The 23,348-nt window shown below is 47.4% G+C and overlaps 2 protein-coding genes across 7 annotated transcripts in view; one reads left to right on the forward strand and one right to left on the reverse strand.

The window, feature by feature from the left end:
- Window positions 1-9,129, reverse strand: part of CRAMP1 (cramped chromatin regulator 1) — a 43,758-nt gene extending 34,629 nt beyond the window's left edge. Inside the window, exons 1-2 of one of the 3 annotated variants that reach the window (XM_090151851.1) lie at window positions 8,110-8,792; window positions 6,479-6,828 (exon numbers count right to left, since the gene is read on the reverse strand). In XM_090151851.1, the coding sequence (XP_090007977.1) occupies window positions 6,479-6,827 (349 nt within the window). In that variant the 5' untranslated portion in view covers window position 6,828; window positions 8,110-8,792. The other 2 variants (XM_090151850.1, XM_031595407.2) reach the window with 2 other exon arrangements.
- An 869-nt stretch (window positions 9,130-9,998) lies between these two features.
- The window catches only part of IFT140 (intraflagellar transport 140), an 81,735-nt gene continuing 68,385 nt past the window's right edge, over window positions 9,999-23,348 (forward strand). Inside the window, exons 1-6 of one of the 4 annotated variants that reach the window (XM_090151726.1) lie at window positions 12,398-12,469; window positions 12,750-12,889; window positions 14,511-14,675; window positions 15,648-15,869; window positions 17,852-17,973; window positions 19,287-19,429. In XM_090151726.1, coding sequence (XP_090007852.1) covers window positions 14,529-14,675; window positions 15,648-15,869; window positions 17,852-17,973; window positions 19,287-19,429 — 634 coding nt within the window. In that variant the 5' untranslated portion in view covers window positions 12,398-12,469; window positions 12,750-12,889; window positions 14,511-14,528. Of the gene's footprint in view, window positions 12,470-12,491; window positions 12,890-14,510; window positions 14,676-15,647; window positions 15,870-17,851; window positions 17,974-19,286; window positions 19,430-23,348 lie in introns of those variants that run through there. The other 3 variants (XM_090151727.1, XM_031595401.2, XM_031595402.2) reach the window with 3 other exon arrangements.

Raw genomic sequence — 23,348 nt, forward strand, 5'->3', positions numbered from 1 at the left:
CTGGCATTCTTTAGAGTCAGCTGCAAAGTGTGAACTTCTGCAGGAGTCACCAGTCAGCTGCAGGTGGAACAGCCACCATGAAATACCTTCAGAAAAGAGATGCTAAGTTCACAGACTCAGTGATGTTTTTTTGGACTCAAAGATCTTTAAGGTCCTTTCCAAACTGAGTGATTCTATGATTCTGTGACTCTTGCGTGCTCCAACCAAATCCAGAGTGCAAAACGCTGACTCCCTCTGCAAGGCATGGGATGCAAACACTAACCTGTAACACACCAGCAAGATTCCTTCAAGGTATTTTATCCTTGTTTTGGATTCTACACAAGCCAGTAACAAGGCTGAACTATAGAGAAGTTCAAAAGCACTTCTTGGTAAGGAGTGCCACTAAGAAAGCCACCACAGAAAACGCTTGACTGTTTTATTTTCACACACCTGCAGCCCTGGCAGTCCTCAGAAATGTGCATCAAAACACTTGCAGCCAACAGAGTTGCCTAAGAAGCAAATAGTCTTAAACTTTGCAGAACGCTTCCGAACTCGTTCTGCTATTCTCATGACAGTACTCTCCTCAAAATGCATTTACTCCTCAATTTTAATTACTGAAAAAAAAAAAAGAAACATCCAAACTTTCTTCCTGATCACAAGGTAAACAAGTCCCAGTTTTAGCCACATGTCTTTCCCAAAGGTAAATAAGACATCATACACTTCAGTGAAGAAACGCATCAAGTGACTGCATTGCAAGTGTACGATACAGGAATTTAAGTGAAGCCACTTGCTTTGTGGAAAGACCCAACATACCTGCAGCTGGATCCAATTTGCTCTTCTCTCCAAGAACTGCAGCTGCAAACACAGACAAGAGAAGGAGAGACTGACATATTCCCAGCAAGTCAATGCTTCAAACTGAGGACTAACATTTTAGCTGGAAAGTGAGCTTCTACCTTGTGTGTCTTTGTAGTAAATAGCAGAGACTCCTAAGAAGGCCTAGGACAGTTAAAGCCATGGTGTACATTCATACCATGTTACGCTCATTATGAATTAACATCCAAAGCTTTATAATACAACACGAGTGCCCTACAGAAATCAAATAGCACAGCTTCTTCCATCTCTTACTACTTAGATTTGCAAAACCCAGATATACGGTCAAAGTGGATGCCCCATCCCTGCAGGCATTCAAGGCCAGGCTGGATGTGGCTCTGGGCAGCCTGGTCTGCTGGTTGGTGACCCTGCACATAGCAGGGGGTTGGAAATAGATGAACACTGTGCTCCTTTTCAACCCGGGTCATGCTATGATACTCTGATTTAGCTGAATGTGTTTAAACCAACAGGTGAGCACACACAAAACTATTCCAGTGCTTGCTTTTGTATGGACATTATATATTTAAGCTATCAGTTGCAGCTGTATCTGAGCTAACCAAGCATCACTGTAAAAAAAAAATCTTTCCTTTAAATAAGTAAATCTGGTCACTGCCCTGCCTCAAGTAAATCATTCTCTTGCTGTTCCACTAGAAAAAAATCCTTAAGTAGAATAATGCATTGTAAGAACGTATACTAGGCACAGAGCCTGGTGCAGAGTTCCATCTGCACCTGTACCTTGCAGGCAGGCACCTTTCAAAGCTCAGTACCTACAGCATAGGGCACATGAAACAAAATCTTCCTTCTGTGGTCTGAGATTAGATACCATGGAGTTCTGGTCCTAAGCCACCTTAAATGGATATGTCAGGGTGGGATGGAAGGAGAAGTATCGGTGGTAAATGAGATGGACAGAATTAAGAATATTAGAACAAGGGGCTGTACGAATTGTTTTTAAAAAGTCATTCATTCCCTAGAAAAATGATGGAGGAAAGGTATTTCACTAAAAGACTACAACATGTGTAGCATACAAATTTGGGAAGATACAGTAAAATCATATTGTTAAGTACATAATATCAGTTATCCTGGTACATTCAGTATCTTCACAGGAGGACATACTAATTAAATTAATTCACACACTACAGAACAAGCAACTTTGGTTGGCTGAAGCAAACTACGGAATGCTTTCCAGTGAGGTTTACCCAGTGCAAAAAGATGGAATGTTTCAATTCTATTCATGTTTTCAGCTGAGGTTGGTTGTGGTTTTTACTTTTTGAAGAAAATTGCTTATTATACATTTTACAAATAAATCTAGAGTAACAGCGTGAAAGACATCTTCAAGCTTCCAGCTTGTCACCCCTACATTTTATTACTACCTCCTCCTGACTGCATTCTGCATTCACAAAACAGATAAGAACCACAGAAATGTGAACACCCTATGTTAGCTCATAGCAGAGCTACAGCACACAACGGCAACATTCTGCAATTACTTTTGGGAACGCGGTGACAACACTTATGTGTATATTTTCACCTCTTACTGCTTCACAGAAAGAAGTCCCCAAACCCACTCTAAAAATGATGCTCAGCAACAGTGCAGTGTGTTTGTACTGAAGGAGAAAACTCAGAGATCCCTCTTCTTCAGCAACCTTGTAATGGCCTGCTTCCTCTTCCTCAATCAACTTCTGTATCTCCAAATTTTCAATCAACTGCCTCCACCATTCCCTCAGGTTCCTTCTCTGGTTTGCTGCAAGTTACTTCAAGACTGACCTCCAAGCATCTGTACTCCAGAAGGAGTGCTCTATCTGAGGCATGGAACTTGAAAAAATTAAGACAGTCAATATTTGAAGATAGGGTAACAATAATTTCCCCCCAAATTACACATATTTAGATTCTTGCACAGTGAATTTAATAAACCTTTCAGCAACCAAAATGGTGTCACTTCTGGAAGCTCCTGTTTTCAAACTTCACTCTACAATAATTTCATGCTTTTCTATCCATCCCCCCACCCCCCTCCCCAAAGTAAAAGTGCAACACAGTACACAAAAAGGGTAAACCAGAATAAAAAATTCAAATAAAATAATCTGCAGCTAATTCTTCTATTGCAGTCATCTGGAAATTAGTATTTTCATACATTTTACTTGGAAGAATTTGTGAGTTCTTACAAAACCTCCCAGAAACACAGGAATACAGTAAAGTCAAAAAGTCAGCAGATGCTGAGTGCATGAAGTCCTCCAGTTATGTACACTGAAGTTGACTTCAACAAGAACTTGTTTGCTCCAATAAAGTACTCTAAAAAACAGAAGAGCAAAATAAATAAATAAAATGGCTTTTAAAAAAACTAGAACAAACTAATGCCTGCTGGGTAATGACCATTTAAAAGAAATTAATTTTAACAATCATGCTCCTTAATCAAAGGATGATTATGTTGGAAGGGACCTCATATCCCCCCCCAAGGGCAGCCTACCCCTCCCCCCCAAATGAGGCTGCCCAAGGCCCCGCTGCAGCCTTGGGCACCTGCAGGGATGGGGCCCCCACAACTAATAATAGCACTATTATTATTAATAATAGCAAAAGAGATTTCACTTCAGAATACACAGATTCTGAAAGAGGACTACTTTGATATACCTTAAGGGTTAACTACTGTTATTAAAAGATCACAGCAGAAACAAGTTCCTGGTTTCAGTGGACCAAATCTAAGCGTGGTCTGAACAGCCCTCCTGACCAAGATCAGTGTTACCTTTGCAGTTATCATGCTGCTTGTGACAAGTAAATCATAAAATAGATTCAAATTTCCAGGGCTGATACAAAAGACTGCTGAAGGCATTCAGGCTTTTTATCTTCTTTATACTTAGAGGGGAAGAGAAAGTTGATGGTACAGCAAGTGCAGGGATTTAAGTCCCAACTTTATTGGAAATTTTCAACGTTCAATTGGGTCTCCACTAGAAGTCAGCTTAGAGAGATACTCCACTGGGAATGCAAAGCCCTATAAATTCTGATAACCTAACACTGGATTAGAGAGAACTCAGACAAACCTGGAAAACATCTCAGTACAGAGCTCTGCATGTAAAGAACTCAAACCATGAGGACTGCTCCGAAAGTAATGCCTCCTATCTCACTGCATTGCCCACAGTGTCAGCCACCTCTTTTGGTGGGATGTCAGCAGAGGTTGAACCTTCCCACTAATATCCCATTACCTTTTGTTGCTGTGTCACAGACGGCAGCAGAGGGGCAGCTTGACAAAAGGGCACCTGACACAGAAGTGCACATGGAGCAAAGGTGTGTCACTCGATTCCTCCATGTGGTAAAACAGCACCCACTGACATTCATCAAAACCTGCTGAACACCAATGGAAACTGAACAATGAATGTGAGCACAGAGAGGCAGTGGGTGGTGCATTTCAGCAGTGGGGACAGTGGGGCACCTCTACTACTGCAATCTGTATGAGCATGACATGCAGCTCTTGTTCATCACCGGCAGAAGTGCACCACCACCAGAGGTAACTATGCTGAAAAATGGTGCTTGGTTGTTAGTTAGCTGAGAATGTGCTCTATCAAACAGTGCCACTGTGCTCTTTGGATCTGTTGCAGTTTCCACGGAAATTATTAGGAGGCATTACTTTTGGAGCAACCTACGTAGAGTGGACCCCACTGCACAGGTCTGTTCTCCAACAGCTGGCAGTTACAATCCTTTCCATATAAGGGAAATCAGCTTTAATACATTCACATCTAAGCTAGCCAAGCAAAGACATGGCTGATCTTACAATTCAAGAAGGGAAACTACAATTGTCATTCTACCAATGACCATCACCCCCAACGATTTAAGAAAGTCTCCCCCAACCTGTCAGTGTAGTCATGTACAGCAATTACCAGTCTATGACCAATTACTGAAATAAAATGGCCTGTTTTGTATCTAGTTTTATTATGGTTCTTTTGGAATCTGAACTGCAAAATAAACTTAAGTTCACTTCTTAGCTGTGTTTTGACCCAGGAAGAATTACTCCGCTCCTCTAAAATCATAAATGAGTATTTATGTACAAATGTAAATATACACACAAACAAATTATGTCATCTTTGTGCATGCGTGCATTCACTTTCAGAGCGAAGAAATAATTTCAGATGCATACAATGCACTTGTCCATGATGGACAATACACACTACAAATAAACATCTCCTCCCATTTAATACCACTTACAGCCCTTGAAATAATTGTCTGTAGCTAAACACTCCTGGGTATTCCATCTGTTTGTTTATTTGTTTTAATGCAGCTGGGAGAAAAATTATGCAGCCCTTTCTGCTCTATCTTCCAACAGCACACACAGAAGACCTTCACTTAAAACAAAAAGTTTAATGTCTTATAGCAGACATATTGAGGCACTAAGAATCAGCCAATTATATAAACTGATTGTCAAACAACTGAGCTCAGGATTTTTTTCATTATATGGCAGTAACTAAAATACCACCATGTGCAAAGGGCTGCTTTCTTACCATAACACAAAACTATGGCAATTCTTAATGCTCACCTACTGCCCAGTATGCACATAGCACTGCAGTGGACTGAAAAAGTGAGGTAATGCCCCATATGCATTTGAACTGCAGAGTTTTATTTTGTTTCAGCAGACAAACTTGGCTATTTCTAGTCTTGAAGAAACCTGCAAGTGTTATTTTCTCTGAAAATGTATCAGAAATTAATATTTGAGCACTTTTGTACAAGGTACCCAAGATTAATGACAAGCACAGCACAGTTACAGTGCCAGGTGTCGGCCGGGGGGAGCTGAGCACACACAATAGCACCAAAGACTCACATGGCCTCGCTGCCTCCCAGCTACTTCAGAAAGAAACAGCTCTGACTAAAAGTCACATTCTCATCCTCAAAGCAGAGGTAGAAAAGCATATATATGTGTGTACGTATGCATGCAGGCACATACGTACGTGTACACATAGATGTGTGTGATGAAACCTTAAGAAAGAAAAACAACGACAACAAACAAACAAACCAAACAACAGAAACCCACCCTCAAATTGTATGGAACTGCCCCCAGCTGCTCTGATATATAATACAGGGAGGGCGACTCACAAACCTTTGGAAACAAACAGTTCAAAACGTGCGCCTCAAAGACGCTTCCAAAATAGTTCCATGGTTAAAACAGTCACAGAAATCATTGGGGAAAATCAACAATATCTCGGGGTTTGCTTTTCCCCCCTTTTATTAAACTATCACCCACTGAATTTCTTATTATTCAGTGACAGAGTTCAGGGCGCAGCCACCTGATTACACAGCTTGTTAGAGTCTAATTTCCTAATGAAAATACAGAAATTTCCTAAAACTCAAGTGATGAAATGCAGGAATGGAAGGCCTGCTCCAATAATGGAATTTTCCTCTTCCACATACAAACCCAGCCCACCCCCACTCCCCCCACCCCCCATTTTTGGGAACAGGACAGTGGGCAGCAGAGAAGTTGAAGCCTTGGGACACAAAGAAGATTTCAGCTGCTGTGAGAAACAGGCCCCACAGCTCCTTCCCCAAAACCAAACAAAAGATGGCATCTGCAGGAAGAGAATGACAACCCCCATACACACAGGTGGCCCATCCACACCCCACCCCCCTGCGGGTTCTGGGGGGTGCCAAAATACAGTACCTTTGCCTTTCACAGCAGCGCTGCTGCCAACTGAAGAGGATGCCTGGGAATCCTTCTTCAGCCTCTTGCTCTGAGGTCTGACACTGGACCTGAGAAAATGATGCTGGTCCTGGCTGTGGGAGGGCTGGAGGACAGCCGGGGCCTGGGCTAAGCTGGGGTTCGGCGGGGGGCTGCTGGTAGTGTTGCTGTTGATGATCTTCTCTTCTTTCTTTGTGCTGCTGCTGCCTGGAGCTGCCTCTCCTCCTCCTCCTGCCCCTTCTTCTTCCAGGGACTCCTCATCTCCTCCTGCTCTCTTGCCCAGCTTTTTCACCCCTTCCTCCCCGCCGCTCTCGCCCAGTTTCACTGTCATCCTGTTGGGGAGGAGAGAAAGAAAGGAGAGAGACATAAAGTCAGGCCGGGGAGCCCCCAAGAGAGGGGGAGAAACCCCTGGGCTGAGAGGGGAGAAGTTTAGCTGCAGAAATTCCTCTCAACATGGCCGCCGTTGTTTGTTACTAAATCCCCTTTCGTTTGCTGTCCCGACCCAACAACCTGTGCCGAGGGCGGGAGGGGAGAGCTCCGCGGGAACCCCCCCAAACCGGCCCAAAAGGCGGCGGGGCTCCCCCGGCGGTCCCCCCGGCACCCCCCGGAGGGCTCCGGGCCGCCTTCAGAGGAGAAATCGCCGAGGCGAACTCGGGCGCTGGAAGCGCTCGGCAGGCGGCGAGGGAGGCAGCGCCGGGCCCGGCGGAGCGGGGCAGAGCGGTCGGGCCGGCCCGGGGCTCGGTCCCATCCCACCCCTCCGACGGCTCCGGCAGCTCCGGGGGGGCTCCTCGCCCTCCTCACCGTGGGGCCGAGCCGGCCCGGCCCGCCGCGGGGGGGGGCTCCATGCTCCTCGATGCGGCGGCGGCGGCTTCTCCTCCTCCCTGTGTGTGTGTGCGGCTGGGGCTGGGACTGGCCGCGGCGACCAAGATTTCCAGCTCCCCTCCGCCCCCACCCCGCACCTCCCCGGGGCCGCGCTCCACCCGGGGGGCTCCGGGCACGGCCGGTCCCACCGCCTCTGCGGGGAGCATCGCCCGGCCGCGGCTCTCCTGACAGCGACGGCCGGGCCGGGCCCGGGGCCGCCTCGTCAGCGTCTGCCCGCGATGCCCGGCGGCGGCGGAGGGACCCCCGCACCAACGCGCCCCGGGGCTGACACCGCCACGGAGCCCCGCCGCCTCCACGCCGCGCTCGGGTACCGCGGCTCGGGGAGCTGCGCGGGGTTACGTGCCCGGGGATGGGGCTTCGAGGGGCACCCGGTGAGCCTTCACCTCAAAACGTGCCCGCTGTACCTGGAGCACAGCACCCACCGTGGGCGCCCAAAGGTGCTCAGACCCGCTGCCTACTGAAACCCAATGGCTGCTTTGGTGAGAGCAGGGAGCACGGCGGGCACCTCCTGAAGTCCACCTGGAAGGAAGGCCGTCCAGCCGCAGCGGGAGAACAACGCCCGCATTGCGGCTCCCCACAGCAGCAGCAGCAGCAACCAACTTCAGCCATGGGCAAAGAGATGCTCACGAGAGAAGGAAACTCAAAACGTCACCCACGGAGCAGTGGGATTACTGCGCGTTGGGCCGATAGTGGAAGAAAGCGCTTTAAAGTGCACCAGGTGCATCACCTGCCTGTGACATGGGAGCTGTGTGCCTGCAGGTACGGCACGTGCTCCTGTGACTGAAGTGATGCTTTTCTCTCTAACAGCTCCCAGTCGAAGCACTGCACCCAGCAGCCCAGAAGGATGCGGGGCGATGTTCCGTTCTTCGCAGCAGGCACCACACGCTGGCGTGAACCACAAATCTAAGCCCACGTTAAAACTTCCATACTGAAATTTCACATCAAACCCTGACGGAGCCCCGATTACCCACACAAAGACTTCTCCAAACAACCAGACCACGATGTTTTCAGTTGATAACAGACATCTTACAACTCTGACAGCCCGCGCTTAAAGACATCCTCTTCAGCAGGGCTGGATCCGACCCCACCCTCAGCTCCACGGTCACAGACCGGTCCCTGCACCCCAGCACCAGGACAGGACGGCTCCCCCCCTTTAGCGTGTCTCGGGGCAACGCAGCCACTCCCGGCCCCCTCCCCGCTCCCGCCAGCCCTCCGGCCAGGCTCACCCCGCTGCATCCCCTCCCTTCTCGCCCAACACCACTTTCCCTTTCTCTCTCCACCCGGAACACTCCCGGCCCGCCATCACGGGCCCCGCACCGCCCCGCAGCCCGGCCGCTCGCTCTCCCCGCACGGTCGCCGGTGCTCGGGCATTCGGCCCCAGGGACACGCGAGACCCGGGGTCCCCGCCCGCCCGGCGCGCAGCGTTACCTGCCGCATCAACGCCGCCGCGCAGCCTCCGCGCTCCGGCTCTCCCTGCGGCGGCCGCTCCGGCTCCCCCGGCCCCAGGCACCCCCAGGCTGCGCCTCGCAGCCGCCAGCTCGGGGGGAGGCCGGCGCGCCCCGCGACCCCCGCGGCCTCCAGCGGCCCTCCCGACGCTGCCGGCGGGAGCGGCAGCGCGTCCCGACCGGAGAGGCGACCTCTCGTCCCCGGCTTCCCCGCAACCGCGGCGCCGCCGGCCGGAGCCGCGGCTCCCTGGCGCCCAGGCTCGGCCCTTACGCGGGCCGCGATGGGTCCGGGCCGCCGCGGCTCCGCTTCCTCGTCAGCCTGCGCCGGGCCGAGGGGGCGGGGCGCGGCGCGCGGGCCCCGCTAGGCGCGCCGCGGCACGCCCCTCCCGCGACCCCAAACAAACCGTCCCATTGGCTGACGGCACGCGGGAGCGAGGCGGGGGGCGGGGACTCAGCCTGGACGCCGACCAATGAAAGCGCGGCGCGGGGCGGGTGACGACAACTTTACGCACAGGAAGAGGTGGCAGCCGGTGTCCGAATGGGGGCGGGACGATTCCCAAGATCTGGCTGTCGATTGGCTGAAAAGTAACCAATTGAGAGCTCTATCGTTGGAGCCCTTGGGCATGCTCTCGAATATCATTGGCCGGCGAGGTGTTGCTTTGCGTGCGGCGTTGCATTCATTGCCCGCCGGAAAAAGAACAGCGTTTGTAGCCGGAGCGAGGGCGGAGGGAGGGGGAGGGTTGTGATGTGTTGGCGAGGCGCTGGTTGGTGCACTCTTCCTAGCAATTAACAGCTTTAATTAGCTAATTCTTTTTCCTTAGCGTTGAAAATGAAGTGCATAAACTGACAGATGTGGAATCTTTAGGAAAAGTTCCTAAAGTACTTTCAGGGCTTCCAGTCTAATTCATGCAAAGTTCTCACTGTCTCCAGAATGAAGGAAGCATTATTCAGTGATTTACAAAATTCAGTTTAATTTCATTTGCTATCTAATGTGTTGGTCTGCTTTCCAGTGACTGCAGTATATAAGTAGTGCCTTTTGTTAATGACTAGCTAAAACAATTTTCCAAGTCTTAGCACAAGTACCGTGCAATTTTTTCCCCCCAACAGCTGTTGGTAAATGATGCATGGAAAGGATAAAGGATACCCTCTTGGAAAAATTTCCTGTCTCATTGTAGGAAAAGCTGTCTTATTCCTGTTCATTCACGGAAAACTGTCACAAGTGGGTGATCGTCCCACTGCATTCAGCCCTGGGAGGCCGCAGTGCTGTGCTCAGCTCTGGGCTCCTCACTGCAAGACAAGACACGAGGCCCTGCAGCGTGTCCAGGAGGGGCATGGAGCTGTGAGGGGTCCGGAGCACAAGGCTGAGGAAATGGGATGGTTCAGTCTGGAGAAAAGGAGCTCAGGGGAAAACTTACTGCTCTCAATACCTCCCTGGAAGGAGGCTGTGGGGAGGCAGGGGTCGGCCTCTGCTCCCAGGTAATAGCGATAGGATGAGAGGTAATGGCTTGGAGTTGTGCCAGGGGAGGTTCAGGTTGGATATTAGGAAAAATTTCTTCTCAGCAAGAGAGGTGTGAGGTAATGGCACCGCCGCCCAGGTGGTGGTGTCACCGTCCCTGCAGGTGTGCAAGAGGTGTGGAGATGTGGCACTGAGGGATGTGGTCAGTGTGCACAGTGCAATGGGCTGGTGGTTGGGCCTGGTGATCTTAGAGGTCTTTTCCAATTTTATTGATTCTATGATTCTGAGTTGTGCAGAAATCTGTGGTTTAACAATCTGACCTTAGAATGGCAGGTGAACTGCGGCAGTTCAGGCCCCCCTGGTGTTGCAAGTAACTGCCTTATAATGCTAAATTCAAGCATGCCTTCACCTTTGTCATCTTCTATAAATATGCTCTAAAGCACAGCTATGAGTAACAAGTTTGTTGTTAGAAATTTGTAAATGCAGAAGAGCCAGCTTTTGTCTCAGCTGCAGAGCTCTGTGTTTTAATCCACTCCTTAATTACTTTGTAGAGAGTATTTTTTTTAGTCTTATTATAACATAGCGTGAGATCATGTGGCTTATATCAAGTATTTTTGCCACTTGGTTTAACCACAAGCAAATTTAACCACGTTGTCAGGAAATGAGGCTTTCTGCATCTATAGTGCCATGTATTTAAATGATGCTTTGCAAAAACACACAAAGATTCGCTCAGTTCCCCAAAGGCTCGGAGCTGGAGATTCCCATGTATGTAAATAACTTTGTATGCAGCCCCATTGCCTCAAGGAGACTGTTAAGGTGTAAAATTGTCCACGTGCGTAAATGTCCATGAAAGAAAGACTGAATAAAAAGGCATTGGAAAGAGCTGAGAGGCAGGGTAGGTTGAGATGCTGAAAAGCACTTGAACTGTTCTTCTTTTTTTTGATGGTAGAGAGGCCATGCTTGTGCAAACCTGAGCAGATACAAAATGCAAATAATCTTTCAGTGTTTGTTGCCATGGTTTTCTGGACTGGGCAAGAACATGAACGTGGATTTGTTACTCTCCCTGTGTATTTTGAAATGAATGTAGATTGCACGCGTTGCGTACTCGATGTTTTATTGTCTGTGGTGGTCTTCATTTTGTTTTATGTTGTGGTCTTAAGTTTGTGCTAATTACAGTGTGAAACCTGTTTCTCAGAGTTCTTAGGTGTGGAAGCCATCACCAAAGTGGGTGTCATCCCTTAGCTATTAATTTTAATAATGCATCCGTTCTTAAAAGACTCTTAAATGGAATAATCTGGCAAACGATGATGGATGATTTTGGTGTTTCTAAAGCAGTTCTTTCCCATTCAGGTAAGAGGATTTAAACCAAAGGTCAGACGTCTGTTGTTAATCCTTCATGTCTTACTAAACAGGAATTGCCTAATCACACAGCTTTATTTTCCTCAGCAGCTGAGGTCAAGCCCTTAGAGGAAGGGATGAAATGCACTGCATGTGACCGTGCTGCCGAGCTGCTTCTCTGCATGTCCTGGGACCTCAGAGCTGCTAATTGGGCATCTTTCATGAAGGCAGTGATCAAAGCACCCTAGGATGATGCTCTGCTGATGTCTCTGATAGGATATGAGCACCTTCCAGCAGGGCTTCCCTGCTGAACGCTATTAGGAAACGCCAGTTTCCATCTAAATCGGCACAACCGGGGATATGTAATTTAGGTATTGGCCGGACTTGCATTTATAATGGGATCAGGTAAATGGGAAAGCTGTGAAATGATCACTCGAGCAAAGATGGCTCACGTTTTTTAGATAATTTCTTACTCCTGTTAAGGTGTGCAAGACGCTCACGCGCGTTCTCATGCAATGCTACCTCCCACCAGTGCTGCTTTCTAACAGCACTGACGTTTTTCTGTCCGAAATGTCCCGATGTACGCCTCGGCGAGAACGAGAGCTGCGAAGCTCTGCAAGGCGCTTCCAGCGGGGCCGAGCCGCCGCTCTCGGCTCCTCTCGGCTCGGGCCGGCTTCTCTCGGCTCTTCTCGGCTCCTGCCGGATGCCCCGCGTCGGCCGCTTCCGTCGCTCTTCGGCTTCGCTTCGGGAGTTTCCGCTCAAGGCCCCGCCTCGTTGCCAGGGGTAACGCGGAGCATCGGAGCGAGCGCGGACTTCGGGCGGCGCGGCCGCTGCAGGCAGAGCGGGCTGCGGGTACGGCCTGCGCGGGACGGGGCGCCGGAACGCGGAGGGGCGGGGGGGGCGGCCTCAGCCGGGAGCCGGGGCTGCGGGCACAGCGGGGCCGAGCGGCGGTGGCCGGGCCTCGTCCCGACGGAACCGACCCCGGGCCGTGCAGCGCTGCCCGGGCTGCTCGCTCCGCGTTGCGGGGTGATGTGCCCCTTTCCATCCAGCCGTGCGCTGCAGTGAAATTGTACCTTGTTCGGGTTGGTGGTGCGGCCGGGCACAGCTCCTGACAGCTGCCGACCTGCTCCAGCCCGGGATCCGAATGGCTGCGTTAGGTTAGTAGTGCTGGGTGCGCTGTGAGCCCGCTGAGCTCCGCGAGGATTCCCCGAGGGCCGGACGGCCGAGCCGTGCCAGCGCTGGTGTCCGGAGTGGGGCCGCTCCTCTGGCCAGGTAGGAACGGGAGCAGAGATTGAGCTTCCATCTCCCTCTGCTTTCCTCTGTTACGTTTTCTATGCATTGCTTCAAAAGCGTCTGTGGTGTGTATCCTCTGTGATCCGTGTGAGGGAGGGGATTGTCCCCCTCTGCTCTGCCCTCGGAGCCCCCAGCTGCAGTGCTGCGTCCAGGCCTGGGGCCCAGCACGGGAAGGTGGGAGCTGCTGGAGGCAGGGGAGGCAGTGAAGATGCTCGGAGGTTGGAGCACCTCTGCTATGGGGAAAGGTTGAGGGAATTGGGCTTGTTTGACTTGGAGAAGAGAGACTTCATTGTGGACTTTCAGTGCTCAAAGGGAGCTTATAAACAGGAGGTCTTGAAGTCCTTTCCAACCTAAGCTGTTCTATGATTAAAAAGATCATATAGCTGGGCTTACCATCCATCACCTTCCATGCCTGAACTTTGTGAGAAATTCTTCTCTTTTTAACCTTGGAAAAAAATAGAACGTGCCATGCCAGGAGCCCTTATGGAACACAGTCCTCATTTTTCACTTTCTTCTTTGAATAGTTAAGATAGATAACGAATTTTTTAGATTATGGCAGACATAATGTCGGTTTGGCTCCTGTGTGTAGTTCACATTGCTGACAATGTCAGTGGTAAAGTACAGAACCGCCAGACTATTTAAAAACATTGCCTGCCTTTCTAACACATCTGATCAAAGGTGCTGAATCTGATTTTTCTATTTTGGGGGGGAGAAAGGCAACCCTCTCAAAGGAAAATGTTTATTTTAAGCAATGATGAAATATTTAAACTAAAGAGACTTTCTGTGTCTGATTGGTGACCTGGGCAGATCTTCTTACCTACATGTGCCTACAGGTCAACAACTCATGGCTGAGGTGTTCATAAGAGACCTTCATCCCCAAAGATGTCGAGGAACTGTTTAAACCTTTGATGGGTTATTTTAATTTCTTATTTCTCAGGTCTTGGCATTTTAGCTAATAACTGAGGTGTTTAAAAGGTGATTGTCTCTGGCTGTTTGTTTGTTTGTTCTAAACCAAGCCAATGAGATTGTACAACAAATCCCCAAACCAATTTCCATAAGTAAACTTTTGAAGACTGAGTTACCCACTCAATTTCTGAGAAGAGCACCATTTCAGGTTTATTTTCCTTGGAAATGGTTCACTTACTGAGGGCTTTCATTCAGATGTTAAGATAAGTTGCTTAAGTCTTTGGACTTAAACCTGTATGTCCGGTGATTTCAGCAGTGTAAGCTCCAAAATGGTGACAACTTATAAAGCTTACTTTGAAAGAAAGCTCAGATGTGAGACTTTACAGCCTGAGGTCACTCTACACGTCATTCTCTTCAGATATGAAGTGCTAGAAATACTCTTGAAATAACTCTGAGCTTACCAGAGTGCTCTCTGAAATAAGTCAGCATAAACCACTGGGGGACCAGGTGCTAGTCTGTGCACACTGTGCTCTATGGGCTACAAGGCTCCATACTCCCCAGTACTCTTTAAAAATACCACTTTGATCTTTTTCATATTCGCTGCATTAAGATGGTGATGTGGTAGCTTTGTTTTTCTCCTCGTTTTTCTCATACTTCCCTGTTAAATACCTGTTTTCCTCATGCAAACTTGCAGTCAGTGACGGCTTCTGCCATGGCTGTGTATGTGGATCACCAAACGCAGGCTCCAGATTCAGTTGCCTCCCCTTCTCTTATAACATGGCACTCCGTCCATCCTCTCCTGGCAGTCGCTTCCATCAGCACAGCATCAGGAGGCTGTGTGGATATCTATCTGGAGCAGGTGAGTAAACAGCAGCTTTGCTGCTCTGAAACTTCACTTTTGCATTACATGTGCCTGCAATTCCAAGTTTTACTGGTGATGCTTACCAGTTTGCTCGTTAGGCTTAACAATAGAATGGCCACGTGCTTCTTTTTTCTCTTTTTAAACTTTAAGTGAATCAAGTGTACTCAGTAATGGGAATTAGAAAAAAGAACATTCTTCCCCTTGAGCCTGACTTGGTTTGCTAGACCCAGCTCACAGCATCTGAGAGGGCTGTAGGCAGGTATTTGCTGTGCTGCTCTCATAAGCTTTGCACAAGGGACTCGTGTAGCACTTCAGTTTGCACAATTTCCAGGGGAAAGTAAGAATCTGTGCTATCTAGGGAAATGGTACAGCAGATGCACTGAAAACATTGACATTTGTTAATGTGAGAATTCTATAAAATGCATAATTTTCAGAGTGTGTTATGAAAAACTGTCATCCACATTTGACAAATAGGAAAATAAATATACGAGGTGTTAAACAATTTGCTTGAGATAATGCAGCTAACTATGCTCAGAGAAGAGCCTACCTTTTGGAGCTATTTAAGCACTGGTTTATTGTATTCTTGGTGAAGAGCTTTATTATTTTTCTTCTTTTTTTAAACTCAGATGGGGTGGGGGCCATCATATCGTTCTTACAGGAATCTCATGTTTAGTGAGTGCTCTTTGTGCACGCTGTGAGGGATGAATAGCCTTGCAAAGCAGAGGGAAGCTGTCACTTAACACCACTGCGTTTTCAGAAGCTATTTTCAAGTGGATGTACCACATATCACAGCACACCTATGCATGTGAAATAGCCAGGAATACGTGGTGTAGCCACTTCTTGTGTCTTACCAGACATTCTGATGCAAGTCAGTTCTTTCAGACAAGAAAATATCTTGTTGGCTGGGGAGTAAATCTGAAGGTTTAGCTGCGTTCTTGTGTTGATCCTGCCCTTTGTTTCTGTTTGCAGGGAGAACACGTGCCTGATGCACATGTCGAGAGAAGCTCTCAGGTCACATCGCTTTCCTGGCACCCTTCCAAGCTGATCCTGGCAGCTGGCTGGGAGACTGGAGAAGTTGTCATACTTAACAAACAAGACAAGGAGCTCCACACTGTGCCGCCAAATCATAACAGCAAAATTACCATCCTAAACTGGAGCAGCAATGGCTCCCGCCTCGTGTCTGGGGATAGGGTAAGCAGCTCAGGTGTCAAACCCTGGATCTGGAATACAGTGCATGCCTTGTGATGGAAAGGATCATGGAATGGATTGCAAAGGAAGGAAATAGTTGCAGGAGTAGGGGAGGGATACATTTCCACGCCTTAGGTACAAATTAAAATGGTTAGAGAGTGAAAACAAATGCAGTTGTGTTAACTTTTCTACAGTTCTTTCAATTTGTCTTTAAATGAGCATCTCTAACCTCACTGAGGGTGGTGAGGCACTGGAACAGGTTGCCCAAGGGGGCTGTGGATGCCCCATCCCTGGAGGCATTCAAGGCCAGGCTGGATGTGGCTCTGGGCAGCCTGGTCTGCTGGTTGGCAACCCTGCACATAGCAGGGGTTGGAACTGGACTGTGGTCCTTTGCAACCCAGGCCATTCTATGATTAGAACAGTAGGTCAGGTTTTCAGGCTGTTTAATGCACAGAATGTTTGAGGTGTGGGTGATTTCAGTTGTTTGTTGCTGTGTATGCAGGAAGTTTGCATTTTAACAGTACACTAATATGAATTGTACTTACTATATGGAAAACATTTTGAAAATGGTTGGAAATATCAGTCTATTGATAAGCTTATTACCCTTTATGAAGTGAAACGAGATGCTAATAATAAAATATCTAGTATTCAGGACTAAGCATTCATAGAAGATTCCGATTTGTCAGTTCTTGAATGAGCAAATGGTGACAACGTGCTTTTTTACATTCTTCCTGATAAACCTGAGCATGCCCAAGAATTTTGGTTCGGTTCTCAGATTTTTACCTATGATTTGGAGAGAAATGTAATTTTACATCGTTCTTGGTAAAGTTCTTTTGCACTTTCTGCATTTGACAGAAATGCAGAAAATAAACATTGAGAGCCGTGATTGCATTTATCCTTTTAATTAGAAAAGTTGTTGCCTGAAGAAAGGATGATAAACAGTAACTGAGAGTTTATGTGGAAAATATGTTAATGTAACTGCTGTTTACATTCATGTTGCACTTGGGAACAGACTTTTTCAAATTGGTTTTTGGTGTTGGATCACAATAAATTTCCTTAAAACAGGTGTAGCCATTCTTAGAGTCAGTAATACCACTCCTTTTGTTGTCTGCATTAACGAAGCAAAATGAGGTTGAACTTTGCATTGCAAGTTGTTGTTTTGTTCATGCAGTGCTTATACAGAGGACATCCAAATGCCATTTGTTTCTCTAAGCATGAACATAATAACAAAAATAAAGTTCCAGCTGTGAAGTTGCAGCGTAGGTCAGCTTGTTGGGACTGGAAAGGCATATGACATGCTGAAGGCTTTTTGCATCTCTGCCTTCTTCATCCATAGTTTCTAGTCATTGGGGGTTTATGCATTCTGAGCTGGCACTGCCAAATGCTTGTTACCTCCAAAACCTGTGCCAGGCTCTAAGATTTGCACAGTGGTTGCAGTTTGGTGTGTTCCTCCTTGCAGCAAAAGGCACAAACTGAGATTGTTTCTGTGATAGCTGAACCAACCTCATCTGTGCTGCAAATACACGTGTTACAGAAAGTACATGTGTTTGAACAGAAAAAAGACAGTGAGTATGTATTCCTAGTTTTTATATTCAGTTGATAGCCAGATTAAATCTTAAGAGTGCAATCTGCCGTGATGAAATTCAGGAACAATTTTGAGATCTGTTTGTAAGATTGAAGCTCTGTTTGGAATGAAGTAAGCAGGTAAAAGTTAGACAAATGTAGTTAAGGAAAGGGGCAGACAGCAAGACTATGAAATTCTTTCATTGAGAAATGGTAGAAATTTTGTTACTCAAAATTCTTTTAAAATCAGACTGAAAGAAATGGGGCACAATTATTTTCCAGCATCAACTTCCATTGACTACTGTTGCATTAATTAGCTAACTAGCCTTGCTTTCTTTAACTTGTCATTCTTTTAGAGTCTGGATTCTCACATATGTGCAATGTGTGATGAATTAACCGCGGTCTTTTTTTTTTTTTTTTAGCACGGCATCTTGTTTCTATGGAGAATGGACCAGCGAGGTCGAGTGCAAGGTCCTCCCATGCTAAAACACGAGTATGGAAAATGTCTGTCACACTGCATCTTCCGACCGCCCCCTCCTGGCGAGTAAGTGGTGTGTCCTGCCAGAGCGCAGGTGGACCAGCTCTCCCTCTTGTGCCCCAGAAAGAAAAGCCTATTCACTGACCATTTCTATTTAACATCCTTATTAACGATCTTGACGAGGACATTCTGGCTTGGATCAGGAACGGAGTGATGAGCAGGACTAGGAAAGTCATCCTGCTCCTGCACTCAGCACTGGTGAGGCCTCAATTTGAGTACTGTGTTCAGTTTTAGGCACCTCGGTACAGAAAGGACACAGAGGTGCTGAAGCAGTCCAAAAAAGGACAACAAGGCTTGTGAAGAGAATATGTTGGAGAATATGCCCTATGAGGAGAGACTGAAGGACTGTAGCTGTTTAGTTTGGGGAAAAGGAAGCTGAGGGGAGACCTTATTGCTCTCTTCCAATACCTGAAAAATGATAACAGAGAGAGTGGGGTTGGTCACTTCTCACTGGCGACAGGACAACGGGAAATGGCCTTAAGTTTCACCAGAGGAGGTTTAGGTTGCATATCAGGAAACACTTATTTACAGTAACAGTTGTTAAACACTGGAGTGGACTTTCCAGGGAAGTGGTCGAGTCACCATCCTTGGATGTGTTTAAAAACCGTTTGGATGTGGTGCTCAGGGATGTGATTTAGGTGCAGCCTAACTCTAGTTAGAGCTAGGGTAGTGTGGTTGGGTTGTGGTTGGACATGATGATCTTTTCCAACCTGAGCAATTCTATGATTCTATGATTTAAAAAATAATAATAATACAAAACTGTCTTTGTAATTGTCCTCTGGTTCCAAGCTTTCCTTCCTCTCTATTTGCAGCAGAGGCTATTTGTGTTCTGCATGTAGCAACAAATCTTTTGTTTTGTCAACATCCCTCTCACTGTTGCTGTTCATTCTTCTTTCTTTAGTTCTTCATAATCAGTGACATTTGCCAATTAGAAGAACACAAAGCACACTGGAAACAGTTATTCATGAAATTATTGGCAAGAATAACTGAACTCTTAAATCTGTCTTTTCTCTTCAAGAAAGTAGTAGTAAGCTATAGTATTAAGGAAAAAAAAAAAAAGAAAAATAGATTTTTCTTTGTCCGGGACATTGTTTCACATCTCTCTAAAAATAATAATGCTTACAGGGGGGAAAAAAGGGTGAAGCAAAACAAGTGAAAGCTGGTACCGAATGAGCTTTATATGTTTTGGGGGTTAGTTGATTTCCAGCCAGTGCATGAAACATTTCTTCTCTCTTTACAATATTATGAAATATTCCTTTCTTTAGGATGGAATACTCTGTTATGTAGGGAATTGGAAATGAAGTATCTTTTGTTTGCAGAGACTTCCTACAGCTGGCAAAAGCTGCTGTGAGTGGTGATGAGAAAGCCTTGGATATGTTTAACTGGAGAAAAGCTGGAACAGAAGCACCTCTGAAAATAGGGCTCCAGGAAGGACTGTCCTTCTTTGTCACCTTGACTGATGGTAAGAACAAGAACACTTTTTTCAGCTGCTGTGAACTTGCCTATTAGTGGTTCAAAACAGTTCAATGACTTAGATTTCTGCTACATTCCATCCCTTCATGGCTTGAACCAACGACTGAGCAGGTTGAAGGTAAGCCCTTTCCCATTACAGTGATCCAGTACATCATGATGATTCGTACAATTTGCCTGTCATGGTGTAGGTTGACAAAATGAGATGACTGATGATTGGTTCATGGTTGAAATTCACGTTCCTTTGTGGGCCTGTACTCCATGGTTTCCTGGAGGCACATAGCTGCTTGGACCAGGGAGGGTTTGGCTTGCATTTCATCAGTTCCATATAGTCCACCACCAGGTGTCATGCTGATCTTTCAGTGACATTGGATGTCATGTTGCTGCTCCTGGTGATCAAAAGAGACTCAGGGGATAACACGGATGTTTCAGAAGTACCAGAAGGTATAGGTCCGCCCTCCACAGCAAGATACATGCCATGTTCCTGTCCTGGGTCAATACTTCAGCTTGCACTGGGGCATGTCCTGGCCATATGTACCATACCCTTTGGCCCAATATCAAGGCTCTATAACTATATGGGGTACCAAAGGGGGAGCCTAGATTTGCCACAGGGCCATGATTTAGGTCCCCTTAGCAATGAAAACCAGAGCATTGACCATGATGCCTGCAGGCCATGTGCCTATTACTGGGGGGACTACAGATCCCCCAACCTCCAATAATCTTCCCCAAGGTGCAAGGAGGCCACACAACTTTGGTCTAATTTGCAACTTCTAAGGCCATTCTTTTTCATGGGTACAGGATTCTAGGTTTTCAGGGGCAGCGAGCAGATTATTGTCATTGCAATTTGGGGTCTTACCCAACTATCTGTGCCTGCAATTTGGATCCTAAGTGGGGAGGCCCATGTTGTCTATAGCATCTTTAGGGCACTGGGTCTGCTGTCTCTAGGCCTTTTGTTCAGGTCCCATAGGGTTTCATAGAGTCTCTTTGTCCACCCCAGCAGGGATCGAGAGTCTACCCATTGGATTATATGGCAGGTGGAATTGCCATTCTGTTGTTTTCTTCTGCCCAACATTGTACCACCAGTAAAATGAGTTCCTCCGTCACCCTCGATGACTTGAGGTATCCTGTAGGCAGCCATCAGTTTGGTGAGCACTCTGATGGTATATGCTTGGTTCACTGTTGGCAGTGTATAGGCCTGCATTAGCCCACTTGCTGTGTTGATTCAGGTTAGGGCATATCTTGCCCCCTCAGACCGAGGAAGGGGCCCAATGTAGTCGACCTGCTATTGCTGGAGAGGACTCTTTCCCCTTGCAAGATGGGCTGATGTTTTGGGCAACAGTCTTTGTCTCATACTGGAGCAAGCATCGCAGTCTCAGAATGCCTTGGCGTTGTCAGATAGCTGTATGGGCAGCCCCCATGCTTTAGCAGCTGCCCACATTGTCTTTTGTCCTGCATGCTGCAGCTTCTGGTGTAACTAACAGGTGATGTTCTCAGATGGTGAATCCTCAATCCATCGAACTTGGGCCATCGTGTTGGCTTCACCATTTCCTGGTGACTGTAAAGGTTGGTGGCCAGAAACGTGGTAGACATGTACAGTCCTGTGTCTAACCACATTCCATATGTCCAACCACAAATCTCTGCCCCAGATTGGTTGGGTGTGGGTAGTCCATTCCTGGATGGCCCACTGTGCAATCCAAAGGGTGAGCCCACAGTACACAGCCCACCTGTCTGTGCAAATATTCAGTATATCATCACTGGGTCCCTTGGTTATAACCATCCACACAGCTCACAGTTCTGCCCATTGGCTACTGTGACCACCTCCCTCTTCAAACCAGAATATTTCAGTGGAGGGATGGTATGCCACTGCTCTCCACTTGCTCGGGTTACCCTTGCTGGACCTGTCTGTACACCAGGCATCTTCAGGAATGGGGTATTTCCCTTCTTCAACGGGACTCTTCTGTGGTGGAGAGATCACTGTGGTGATGAAGCAGACTACTCCTGTGCCCGAGATAGGCAACCCATCGTGCCACTGTCTGTGCTTGGGCCACTCCTGTCTTAGGAAGGTGGGTCAGATCTTTCACCCTGAATTGGCAAGCTGGTCTTAACTATGACTTCAGTTGTTTGGGTTACTGGCTCTATTGCCTGTAATACGGAATAGGCAGCCAATAACTGTTTTTTGGTCATGCTGTACCTCACTTCTGCTCCATGCCAAATCTGAGACCAGAACCCAACTGGAGTTCTAAGAGAATTTTGGAACTGCCATAGGCCCCAGCCAAACCCATCCTGAGTTCCATGGACATCTAGTTTGGCTGTAAGGGTAGGACTGAATATACCCAGTGCCTGGGCCTGTTCTGACAACAGGTTGGTGAATGCACGTACGTTTGTGGCAGGCCCTGAAAGGTCTGCTGCCTGCCTCCCCATGTAAATGCAAACTGACCTTGGGATTCTTCATGGATGGGAATACTGAAGAATGCATTTGCCAAGTCTAGGACACAATGGTAGGTTTTTACGTCCCTAGACCTTCCCTGTGTCCATCAGGGAGGCAATATTGGGTACAGCTGCATGAACAAGAAGAGTGACCTTATTTAATTCTCTGTAACCCACTGTCATTCTCCATGTGCTGCCTGACTTCCCTACTGGCCACTTGGGGAATAATATGGGCTCTGTGCAGGTCTTACGATCACAGTGTTTTCTAGTTCCTGCACCATTCTAGAGATTTCCTCTTGTCCCTCCAGGAGTCTATACTGTTTAGTATTAGTAATCGGGCACGTATTTGGCAAATGAATAGGCTCATCTTTTGCATGGCCTCTTAATATCACCTGCACCACCCGGATACCAATACATCTCTTTCTCAGCCTGAACAGTCATCTGGAGAGTCAGACCCCATGGCATGTCTGTGCCCAGTATGTACTCTGGGACTGGGGCAATAGACACCTTATTATACTCCCAGTGTGGGAGACACCCAGCCCCCAACTTCAACTATGTCTGGGTTACAGGGATGGTCTTTTCCCTAGACCCACCAATCACCACCTTATCTCCATGGAATTTGGTTGGATCACCGTAAATAACTGACGTTTCTGCATCCGTGTCAACCAGTGCCATAACTCACTGTTATCAAAAAAATCATTAATTCAACATAGGGTCTCTGGTCCCATCTGGGAGCCCTAAGTGCAGGGGGGCTGGCATCCTGTATCATGCAAGTCACTGAGTAATTGCCAATTCTTTTTCTTCAGGTGGCTCAGGCAGAGTGGCCTGGGTCACTTGAGGAAGCCTTTTCCTTTTATCGGGAACTAGGAAATCTTCCAGGTTCCATGTTCTTGTTGGTATTTTTTCAGAAATTCTCACCCCAGGTTTTTTGGGTGATTTTGAAATTTTTGATTGTCCTCTAACTATCTCCATAGCTGGAGGAGGACATGATAGAGCTCGTGATCAATTTTAGCAAACTGAATCCCAGCCCGGATCAAGTCATCATCTGCTTTCGGGATACTCATACAGGTCCCTGCTGAGGGAGTGGGTTACCTGGTTTTAGTTGCATAGTGGACCTTGGCCCCTTCTAATGTTTGGATATTTTGCTTCTTCTGAAAGCACTCTGTCTCCCCTAGATCAGCCAGAAATTGGATGGCTTGTTGGATGATGGCCTCTGAGGCCACTAAAGGGTTCAGAATGGACATCAGTGTGCCATACTGGTGGGAAGGGGCTTGTTGTAGTATGAGGTCCCTCATCCCTGCTGAGAATTTAATCAGGTTAGGACTTTCGAATGTGTTATCATGAATGACCTCCTTCATCCCTAGTTCTCTCATATAATTTTGGAGTTCTTCCCCTGAGGTCCATAAACCAGCATTTCTCAGTACATCACTTTTGTTTGGCCACGTAATTCTACATGCTGCCATTATCCACTGGATTAAGGAATA

The sequence above is a fragment of the Phasianus colchicus genome, chromosome 16, assembly GCF_987193195.1.
Source record: "Phasianus colchicus chromosome 16, bPhaCol1.hap1.1, whole genome shotgun sequence".
Classification (NCBI taxonomy): Eukaryota; Metazoa; Chordata; class Aves; order Galliformes; family Phasianidae; genus Phasianus; species Phasianus colchicus.